We start from the raw sequence: 12,243 nt of genomic DNA on the forward strand, positions 1-12,243 counted from the left end.
CTCAGGGAAACCAGCAGGCCGGACTTGAGTCCTGGAGATGGAAAGTACAGTGTCTGCACTCTGAATAAGGAGTGTTAATATTGCAGCTTTATAACTGTAGTGTAAGTGTGCCTCTGGCAAGACAGTGATGGAGTGAATAATGGTGAAAGTTTCTCTTTTTCGGGCCACCCTACCGTGGTGGGAAATGGCCAATATGTTAATAAAAAAAAAAATAAAAATCTAAAAGCAAATACATTTTATTAAGATTCAATATACTGTAATAATATTACATTATCTGTATAAGTAAACAAAAGCATATAAATATTAAAAATTGTGCAAAGATCTTAAAGATACTGGAGGAAGAACCTGTCCCTAACATTTATATTTAATATTTTATATTGATTTAATCTTTTAAAAATACAAAATATTGGAAGACTTCCATGGAAGCTATAATTTAATTTTTCTGTACACACCAATAATAAGTATTATTTTTTACAAGGAGCTTTAATTAAACACCCTTATTACTAAGAGAAAAAAAATAAAACCTACAACAAGTCAAAGTGAATGAGTGACAGCGAGAGTGTGAGAGTGAGTGTGAGTGTGTGTGAGAGGCAGACAGGTGGGAGTTCCTTTAGGCAGGTGGGTGGGTGGGTGAGAGGGCGTACATGTATGCGTGTTTTGCTTTCATAGAAATACTAAGCTATGCCCATTTGTTCTCAGACACTTATTTTAATAAAAAAATTATAAAAATTGTTGACATAATATTATTGACACCCATGGCAATCTAGGAACAATCGTGAAAATATTGGTTTTGTTTCTGTGCAAATTTTGTTTTGCACAGATTTTATCATCCTTTAAGGAAGACACAGTGGTTGTACAGTTTCGTATGGAAGACGAGTTATTTTGACTTGAAAAAGACATTCATTAACTTGAGTCCACAAGCTATAGTTTCTGTTGTATCCCTTTGTTTTTTTTTTTTTTATCCTGAGTCATAATAATTCTCTCATTATTGTTCCATAATTATGCCTATCTAATTCTTTATATTTCATCTCTAGCTGCAAATGAATATTGTAAATTTCCTACTTCATAAACAATGACTTACATTTATGAGATTCAGTTTTATTAAAAACTATTATTTTGAGTTAGCTAAAGTCTAGTGGAAGAGCCTAGTAAAACAACATAAAAGACATGAAAACATGCATCAACAACTTCATTCAAACTAGTTTTCCAGTGCACTACATACAACATATATTTTCCCAAAAGTTTCATATTCGAGCTAATATATTCATGATGTGCAAGGTTACAGCACATTTGTCAGGTAATCTTCATATGCATTATTAACTGTATTCAGCATAACTAAAATTCTTAAATTCATTTATTCTCAGGTATAGAGTTGTAGTGATATCAGCGGAGGCCACCCACATATGAAGATGGAGGCGGCGTACTTGATGCAGGAGAATATGTCAGAGAATTTAACACGGCTGACATATGAGACAATTTGTTTTGCAGTGCTAATGGCAGTTTGTCCTTCACTTCAAATGTTGTAGCTACACCAGAAGCATCGGTGAAGATCACTTTGGGAGAGTTACTGCTTACTTCAACCTGCGTTCCATCCAGATACTCCACACACACTACACCATTACGGCCCTGGTTTTGGTAATAAAATGATAAATGCTATCATTACCCTAAACATCATGATTTGAAAATCAGTTTCCTTGCCTCACTGACTACATTTCATATACCAGTACTGAACTGAACATCTTTTCAAATTTCCTATTCAGTTAGTAAAATTACATGAACTAATTACATGAACTAATCTATTACATACACTGTATCTTGCATGGGTTACCCCATATCAAATATGCACAAGTAACTGTCAGTGGTTCTCCATGGGGTAGTGGAACGGAATTCTTCCTCCGTAAGCCTTGCGTGTTGTAAGAGGCAACTAAAATGCTGGGAGCAAGGGCCTAGTAACCCCTTCTCCTGTATAAATTACTAAATTTAAAAAGAGAAACTTTCGTTTTTCTTTTGGGGCCACCCTGCCTTGGTGGGATACGGCCGGTTTGTTGAAAAAAAAAAAAAGACTGTCAGTGGTACAGTTCATCCAATTTCACTGAAACCTAACAGATTTATTGCTCTCTGAGATTTCAGTAATTCTTACAGTTATTCTGGTATATGTCCCCTAAACTGGAAGTGGAAGCAAATCTGTATCTTTATATCTTCCCTTCATAGTTTCCCTTTGTTAAGGTGGCAGCCACAAACAGAAACACTCCTAGAAACTCTGGTAAATTTAAAGATTTTTTTTTTAAACATATCGGCCATTTCCCACCAAGGCAGGGTAAGCCAAGAAAGAAAGAAAAAACTTTCATCATTCAACACTTTCACTGTCATTCATACATAATCATTGTCTTTGCAGAAGTGCTCAGGTATGACAGTTTAGATGTCACTCCAAACAGTCAATATCCCAAACACCTCCTTTAAAGTGCTGGCATTGTACTTCCCACTTCCAGGACTCAAGTCTGGCTAACCAGTTTTCCTGAATCCCTTCACAAAATATTACCCTGCTCACACTCCAACATCTCGTCAGGTGCCAAAAACCATTTGTCTCCATTCACTCCTAACACACTCACACACGCTTGCTGGAAGTCCAAGCCCCTCGCCCACAAAACCTCCTTTACCCCCTCCTTCCAACCTTTCCTAGGATGACCCCTACCCTGCTCTCCTTCCACTACAGATTTATTTGCTCTACAAGTCATTCGACTTGATTCCATCTTCTCTAAATGACCAAACCACCTCAACAGCCCCTCTTCAGCCATCTGACTAATACTTTTATTAACTCCACATCTCCTCCTAATATCCACACTACAAATTCTCTACATAATATTTACACCATGCACTGCCCTTAGACATGACATCTACACTGCCTCCAGCCTCCTTACTGCAGCATTTACAACCCATGCTTCACACCCATATAAGAGTGTTGGTACCACTATACTCTAGTACATTCATTTCTTTGCCTCCATGGAAAACGTTTTTTATCTCCACAAATATCTCAAAGCACCACCCACCTTTTTTCCTTCATCAATTCTATGGTTAACCTCATCCTTCATAAACCCATCTGCTGATAAGTCAACTCCCAAATATCTGAACACATTCACTTCTTCCATACTCCCTCCCTCCCATGTGATATCCAATTTTTCATTTGATACCCTCATCATCTTACTCTTATCCATGTTCACTTTCAACTTTCTTTGTTTACAATGATCAACCTACAATAATACAGTAGAACCCCTGTATCCATGGATTCCATTTCTGTAGTTTCAGTTATCCGCTGTTTACTGTGACCCAAAAATAAGTCTTAATTTTGCTTAATAATGGTCACAAAATGCAAAAGTAGTGATGATGGATGTGAAGTTCTTCCCATCAGTGAAAAAGTGATAATTCTCCATTTATTGTATATAATTTATCAATTAAACGTTATCACATGTATGTACGTAAACGAAAAAGAACTTATATATGGGGTTCGCTACCATCCACGGTTTCAGGTATCCATGGTAGGTCTTGGAACAATCCCCCACAGATATGGGCGGACTACTGTACATGCCAGTACTGCAAGAATGAATGAAGAATAGATACAAGATTGCAAACTCTTCAGAGAGCCTCTGAGATAAGATGTAAATTAACAAGCATGAATATGAAGCACAATATGACTGATGTGTTTCAGGTCTTATCCTATATGTTATTGTAATTAACAAAAGATTTTGCTCATGAGAAGCTGAGAATAGAGCAAGTGTTGCGAGCGAAGTATGCTGACATTATTATCAGATTACCCCTCTAACTGCAACATACCTAACCTTCCTTTACAGAGCAGGCACTACCCTTACTACCTCCAGGATTCAAGTCTGACTAACCTGTTTCCCTGAATCCCTTTATAAAAGTTACCCCATTTACATTCCAACAGCATGTCCATTAAAAACCACTTGTCTCCATGCACTCCTGCCTAACACACTCACTCAAGCCTGTTGGATACTCAAGCCCCTAACACTCAAAACCTCACTCTCTCCCTCCAACCATTCCTGGGAAGACCCCTTTCCCTTCTGCCTTCCACTCCTAATTTAATATTTTTAAGGGATGGGACAATTTTTGACGATAAAAACACTCAATTTTAGGCCGTGACCACCAATATCAATACTAATACAGTGGACCCCCGGTTAACGATTTTAATCCGTGCAAGAGGGCTCATCGTTATGCGAAATAATCGTTATGCGAATCAATTTTCCCCATAAGAAATAATGGAAATAAAATTAATCCGTGCAAGACGCCCAAAAGTATGAAAAAAAATTTTTTTTACCACATGAAATGTTAATTTTAATACACACAAACTGAAAAAGGCATGCACAATTAAATGACACTTACTTTTATTGAAGATCTGGTGATGATTGATGGGATGGGAGGAGGGGAGAGAGTGTGTTAGTGTTTAGAAGGGGAATCCCCTTCCATTAGGACTTGAGGTAGTAAGTCCTTTTCTGGGGTTACTTCCCTTCTTCTTTTAATGCCACTAGGGCCAGCTTCAGAGTCACTGGACTTCTTTCGCACAAGATATCTGTCCATAGTGGCCTGTACCTCTCGTTCCTTTATGACTTGCCTAAAGTGTTTCACAACATTGTCAGTGTAATAATCACCAGCACGGCTTGCAATAGCTGTGTGAGGGTGATTTTCATCCATGAAGGTTTGCACTTCAAGCCACTTTGCACAGATTTCCTTAATCTTTGAAGTAGGCAACTTCTTCAATTTCTCTCTCCCCTCCTCCGAAGCAATTTCCTCAGGTGTGGCCTCTTGCTGTTGAAGTTGATCTAGCAGCTCATCAGTGGTTAGTTCTTCATTGTCCTCCTCCACCAACTCTTCCACATCCTCCCCACTAACCTCCAACCCCAAGGACTTTCCCAATGCCACAATGGATTCCTCAACTGGCACAGGATTCTCAGGGTTAGCCTCAAACCCTTCAAAATCCCTTTTGTCTACACATTCTGGCCACAGTTTCTTCCAAGCAGAGTTCAAGGTCCTCTTTGTCACTTCCTCCCAAGCCTTACCTATAAGGTTTACACAATTGAGGATATTAAAGTGATCTCTCCAAAACTCTCTTAGAGTCAGTTGAGTTTCTGAGGTCATTACAAAGCACCTTTCAAACAGAGCTTTTGTGTACAGTTTCTTGAAGTTGGAAATAACCTGCTGGTCCATGGGCTGCAGGAGAGGAGTGGTATTAGGAGGCAAAAACTTCACCTTAATGAAGCTCATGTCCCCATAAAGTCGCTCTGACACGTCTGTAGGATGACCAGGGGCATTGTCTAACACCAGGAGGCACTTAAGTTCTAATTTCTTTTCAGTTAGGTAATTTTTCACATTGGGGGCAAATGCATGGTGTAACCAGTTATAGAAAAATTCCCTAGTGACCCATGCCTTACTGTTTGCCCTCCACAGCACACACAAATTATCCTTGAGGACATTCTTTTGCCTGAACGCTCTGGGAGTTTCAGAGTGATACACTAATAAAGGCTTCACTTTGCAATCACCAGTAGCATTGGCACACATCAACAAAGTAAGCCTGTCTTTCATAGGCTTATGTCCTGGGAGTGCCTTTTCCTCCTGAGTAATGTAGGTCCTGCTTGGCATTTTCTTCCAGAACAGGCCTGTTTCATCACAATTAAACACTTGTTCAGGTTTCAGTCCTTCAGTTTCTATGTACTCCTTGAATTCCTGCACATATTTTTCAGCCGCTTTGTGGTCCGAACTGGCAGCCTCACCATGCCTTATCACACTATGGATGCCACTATGCTTCTTAAATCTCTCAAACCAACCTTTGCTGGCCTTAAATTCACTCACATCATCACTAGTTGCAGGCATTTTTTTAATTAAATCGTCATGCAACTTCCTAGCCTTTTCACATATGATCGCTTGAGAGACGCTATCTCCTGCTATCTGTTTTTCATTTATCCACACCAATAAGAGTCTCTCAACATCTTCCATCAATTGCGATCTTTGTTTCGAAAACACAGTTGAACCTTTGGCAAGAACAGCTTCCTTGATTGTCTTTCTGGTGCCCACAATAGTAGCGATGGTTGATTGGGGTTTCTTGTACAGCTTGACTAGGTCGGCTATACGCACTCCACTTTCATACTTATCAATTATCTCTTTCTTCATCTCTATAGTAATTCTTACCCTTTGAGGTGTAGGGTTGGCACTAGAAGCTTTCTTGGGGCCCATGGTCACTTATTTTCCAGAAACAGCACCGAAAATACTGTAATAATACGAAATATTCCGAGTGTATGCTTGGATGTTACCGCGGAGGCTGGCTGGTAAACAATGGGACGGAGCGGCACATGTGAGGCTGGCTGAGGGCACATTGGACGCGTCTCGGACGAAAATCGGTATGCGGGTTTTTAATCGGTATGCGGGGCAAAAATTTTCCGATAAAAGTAATCGTTATGCGGAAAAATCGCTATGCGATGCCATCGTTATGCGGGGGTCCACTGTACAGTGGTACCTTGACTTACGAGTTTAATTCATTCCGTGACAGAGCTCATAACTCAATTTTGTATATCAAATCAATTTTCCTCATTGAAATTAATTGAAATGCCATTAATCCATTCCAGCCCCCAAAAAACCACCCCAATTTTTTTGTTACGGGTTTTTAAATAAGAAAATGTGTTTCTGTCTTCCTCTCTCTCTCTATGTCTCTCTCTATCTGAGTGAGAGAACTGCTCATGAACCAACAGGTATTACACATGATACAGAGTTGTCACATCTGATTCCTGAACAAGTAAAAACGTATATAACTTGACAGTCATGCCTATTATGCCTTATATCTACAAGCATAGTATAGCACTTTGTCTGGATTTTGTGGGTTATCCTAGGTAATTTACACTATGTATAACTGTATTTATGTGTACCTGTGAGATAGAGACAGAGATAGACACACAAACAGACATAGATAGATGCAGATAGACAGAAGGAGATAGAGACAGCCAGAGCAAGCCGGCCAGCCAGCTGGCTAGCCAGCTGGCCACCCAACCAACCGGCCTGCCGAACATGCATTACTCATGTTCCAGAATTGTTTTTCTTTACTTAGGGCATACGTTATAGAACATTCCGGCAGGATGACATTACCAGTGGTGTCAAAATTGAAAGGATGTTAAGCATTGGTTATTATCGAGGCTTTTGATATTTCCTCCATATCTCCTGCGAGTGGTGGTGTATCTGAAGCTCGCTCATAACTCGGATTTTGGCTCACAACTCAAAGCAAAAATATTACCAAGCGATGGCTCGTAACTCGGAAAACTCATAAGTTGGGGTACTCGTAAGTCAAGGTACCACTGTACGTACTTAATTTTAGGTCAATACTGACACCATCAAATTTAGCCGATATCGATACTGTGACACCCCTAATATTTTTATCGCTTTGTTAGGTTTTATCTTGAAAATTAGATACATATGCGACATCTGGGTACCTTTAATGTAGACATTTCACCATCCAGTGGCTTTATCAATGCAAATTCTAGGACATAATTTGAAGACAGTTGAACTATATACAAAAGATGAGGTAATCAGTCCCTCAGCCTTGGAGTTGGTGTGAAGAGCACCGTAGCCATGAAGAATCTGGAGCATAGGCAAGAAGGCTGGCACTTATATACTGGCATCAGGTGAAAAGGGGACAGGTAGCAGATGAAGGCATTGTCGATGGTAGGCGGGATTCCCCAGTGGACATAGGTCATACCCAAGGAACAGGTTAGTAGAAGTGAAGGTTGTGCAGATGTCCTCTGAACCAAGATTCCATGATGTTGCAGTGTCTGACATGTTGTACATGAATGGTATACAATACCAACGAGATGAAAATTAGACACATATGCGACATCTGGGTATCTTTAACGTAAACGTTTTGCCATCCAGTGGCTTTATCAATACAAATTCTATCAATGCAAATTCCTAGAATTTGTAGTGATAAAGCCACTGGATGGTGAAATGTCTACTTTAACCCCTTGACTGTCGCAACCCCCAATCCTGAAGTGTCTCCTGGTGTCGCAAAATTTCAAAAAAAAAACAACAAAAAAAAAAAAAAAAAATCTTATGAAATGATAGAGAATCTTTTCCCGATTGTAATGACACCAGAAACACGAAATTTGATAAAAAAAAACTGACGGAATTACGCTCTCGCAAAGTTAGCGACCTCAGCGACATTTACAAATTGGAGATTTTGCCCACTTTGAGCCCTATTTTCGGCTAATTCCATTGTTCCAGTCGACCAAACTCATAACTATTTTTTAGAAATCCATTTTTTCTATCGACTGAGTACAAGAAACTGCCCATTTACCGATTTCAACTACCCAATAACATGGTCAGAAATTTGCAATTTGGCCAATTTCACAAAAATTTGAAAATATGACAATTTCAAAATAAGGTCCAGAATGAACAATGCAGACATTCCTGGCTCTAAAATAACATGTTCTTTGTTCATCAGTCATGTCTCCAAGCCCATCTGATATTACTCTTGCTTTCTATTTTGAATTTTTATTCAAACAAAAAATAGAAGATTTACTGTTATGCAGACTACTGCAATACTGTAAGAATTGTATAAATAACGTCAACCCATTCATGACTGCATATTAGAATGGCTAGTTGGACATTTATTGGAAAATGACATCATTTGTTTACTTTTGAACATCAGCAAAAATCAAACATTTCCCCTAATTTGAGCTCCATTTCCAGGTTCTTTTTATAGTAAAATCAATCATAATCACCTCTATTTCTATAAAATGTTTTCCATTCTATCAAATGAGACCAAGAAAACGAGAATACAACTATAAATACTATACGAAAACAGACCACAAACTCGGCATTTTAATTAAAAAAAATGGTCGGAGTTTTTTTTCTCATTATGCACTGCATGCTCCAGAATTTTTTTTTTTTTTGGTGCACACTGACCACACAGACCCATTCTCTCACATGTGGGCCTACCAGCTTTCTCCTGCTTGATTTGAAGCCGCTAGAATTTATGAGTATATATACGTCAAACACGGTACCTCATGAGACGTATATATACGACCTCGACAGTCAAAGGGTTAAATATACCCAGATGTTGCATATGTGTCTAATTTTCATCTTATTGGTATTATATACCAGTCATAGGTAGTAGGTTGGTAGACAGCAACCACCCAGGGAGGTACTACCGTCCTGCCAAGGGAGTGTAAAACGAAAGCCTGTAATTGTTTTACATGATGGTAGGATTTGTTGGTGTCTTTTTTTCTGTCTCATAAACATGCAAGATTTCAGGTACGTCTTGCTACTTCTACTTACACTTAGGTCACACTACACATACATGTACAAGCATATATATACACACACCCCTCTGGGTTTTCTGCTATTTTCTTTCTAGTTCTTGTTCTTGTTTATTTCCTCTTATTTCCATGGGGAAGTGGAACAGAATTTTTCCTCCGTAAGCCATGTGTGTTGTAAGAGGCGACTAAAATGCCGGGAGCAAGGGGCTAGTAACCCCTTCTCCTGTATAAATTACTAAATTTAAAAAGAGAAACTTTTGTTTTTCTTTTTGGGCCACCCTGCCTTGGTGGGATACGGCCGGTTTGTTGAAAGAAAGAAAGATACCAGTCATGTACAGCATTTACCTTGCTGGTGTGAATATGGGGTTATACTATTCATGGTAAATTCTTAAGGTCAGGCATTTGAAGTAAATGTGGAGTTTTTGTATGCATAGCTTTACCCCATCCCCAGACAATAAGTAGAGGTGTTCTCCTTCATTAATTCATTCACTTTTAATTCTCTTTTTTGTTTTGTTTTTTTTTTGTAAAAAAATGCCATTCTCCTTTTACTCTGCTTTCCTCTTACTCTATCTAACTTATCAATTAATAATTGTTTTGACATACCATTTGGTCCTCTAAAAATGTGCACATCCATAAGTCTACCCTTCAACATTTTATCTACCAAGACATAGTCTAGCAATATGTTGAAATGGTCTCAAGCACTTTGTCATACTGTGTTTATAATGACAAAAATACAGTGTAAATAGCCCCACACTCTGCAATATAGAGTGAAAAGACAGAACTAGGGACTCATCTTCTCTATCTTCTTTTCAAGGACAAGTACATCCTCATTTCATAAAATAGGAAGACATTATTAGCACAAAGCTTTTTAATTAAGCTTTCTTATAGTTCATGATTTTTTATAATAAATGAAGCAATGAATAAAGTGCTAACACAGTATTATGGCTTTAAAAATTTGTGGTTCTTACCCGAGATGCCCAGCCAATATTCTGTACATACACACGAGACACAGGATGCTTGACCTCACACGTATTCACCAGAAGGTTACTGTAGGTGTGAGGAGTGTGCGGCACTCTCACACGAGGAGCTGAATTTCCCAATACTTGATAGCTAGCAAGTGAATCTTCAAATGATCCAAGCTGATGGGAAAAACAAAGAAAAAGCTTAATATATGAAAGGTATTTTAAACAATAATGAATATGTCTCACTGATAAAAATCCTAACCAGAAGTACCTCAAATACATATTTTTTAAAGGAAAATTTAAAAAAAAAAAAAGATAAGTGCCCTGTTGTAGTGTTGTACCCATTCAAGAATTGGTCACTGATAACATTTCAACACATTCATACTTAGCAGTGTTTCTTCCTCTGCACTCCCCATCCTTGTGGGGATGATCACAGATAATATTTACACGGCTGAATTTATAAGCAAAGAGGTATTATCCTACCTAAAGTTATTCCAAAGTTATGTAAGATATATATATATTCCCTCCCATGGGATCCAACCCACAACAGTTGGTTTGCACCCAGGTACTCTAGTTATTTACTGCTAGATGAACAGGGGCAACAGGTATATAGCAACAGGCCCAACCTCTCCACCAGCCCAGGATCAAACCCAGATTTTCAATTGTAAGCTGAAGGCTGAGTGCTTGTTGCAAACCTTGAATATCAGATTGGAGAAAGGGAGCATAGAAGAAGTGAATGTGTTCAGATATATGGAAGTAGACTTGCCAGCATATACGTCTATGAAAGATGAGGTGAGCCATATAAGTGACAAGGGAAAAAGGTGCATTGAAACATCAGTGGAGACAAAGAGTGTTATCTATGGAGGCAAAAAGGAGAATGTATCAGAGTATAATGGTACTAATGTTCCTATATGAGTGTGAAGCATGGGTTGTGAATGTTGCAGCAAGAAGGAGGCTGGGGACAGTGAAGATGTCATGTCTGAGGATAATGTGTGGTGTGAATATTATGGAGAGAATCTGTAGCTTGAGATAAGGAGGTGCAAGGTTACTAAAAGTATTATCCAGAGAGTTACAGAGGGGCTGTTGAAGTGGTTTGGATATTTAAGAAGGATGGAACAAAATAGGATGACTTGGAGAGTGTATGAATCTGTAGTGAAGACTCCTTTGTGTTTATTGGAAATACAGTGGACCCCCGGTTAACGATATTTTTTTCATTCCAGAATATGTTCAGTGCCAGTACTGACCGAATTTGTTCCCATAAGGAATATTGTGAAGTAGATTAGTCCATTTCAGACCCCCAAACATACACGTACAAACGCACCTACATAAATACACTTACATAATTGGTCGCTAACGAACACATCGCATAACGTTAAATCCACCCAACGAAGCGTTTGAGCTTAAAAATTTTGGCCTGGCTAATGATAAAAAACTCGCCCAACGTGATTCATCCGGTACACGTCCACGTTTGGCCTGAGCGCACCTCAGCTGCCCCATGTGTGCCAGTGTTTACAAGCCAGCCAGTGAGGTCGCATCTACGCATACATTCAATACATTTCATATTATCACAGTGTTTTAAGTGCTTTTAACTGCAAAATAAGTCAGCATGGGCCCCTAGAAAGCTTCTAGTGCCAAACCTGTGGTAAAAAGAGTGAGAATTAGTATGGAAATGAAGCAAGAGATAATTGCAAAGTACGAAAGTGGAGTGCATGTCTCGGAGCTGGCCAGGTTGTATAAGAAACCCCAATCAACCATCGCCACTATCTTGGCCAGCAAAACGGCAATCAAGGAAGCTGTTCTTGCAAAAGGTGCAAGTTTGTTTTTGAAACAGAGATCGCAAGTACTCGAAGATGTTGAGAGACTGTTATTGGTGTGGATAAACGAAAAACAGATATCAGGAGATAGCATCTCTCAAGCAATCATATGTGAAAAGGCTAGGAAGTTGCATGACGATTTAATTAAAAAAAAATGCC

At 38.9% G+C, this 12,243-nt stretch overlaps 1 protein-coding gene across 2 annotated transcripts in view; it reads right to left on the reverse strand.

Moving 5' to 3' along the window:
• Positions 1–220: 220 nt before the first annotated feature.
• The window catches only part of LOC128695712 (serine/threonine-protein kinase PLK4-like), a 108,789-nt gene continuing 96,766 nt past the window's right edge, over positions 221–12,243 (reverse strand). For both annotated transcript variants that reach the window (XM_070093376.1, XM_070093379.1), the window contains 2 exons: positions 10,277–10,447; positions 221–1,626 (listed from right to left, as the gene is read on the reverse strand). In XM_070093376.1, the coding sequence (XP_069949477.1) occupies positions 1,384–1,626; positions 10,277–10,447 (414 nt within the window). In that variant the 3' untranslated portion in view covers positions 221–1,383. The remainder of the gene's footprint in view (positions 1,627–10,276; positions 10,448–12,243) is intronic.

This window comes from Cherax quadricarinatus, chromosome 42, assembly GCF_038502225.1.
Source record: "Cherax quadricarinatus isolate ZL_2023a chromosome 42, ASM3850222v1, whole genome shotgun sequence".
NCBI lineage: Eukaryota > Metazoa > Arthropoda > Malacostraca > Decapoda > Parastacidae > Cherax > Cherax quadricarinatus.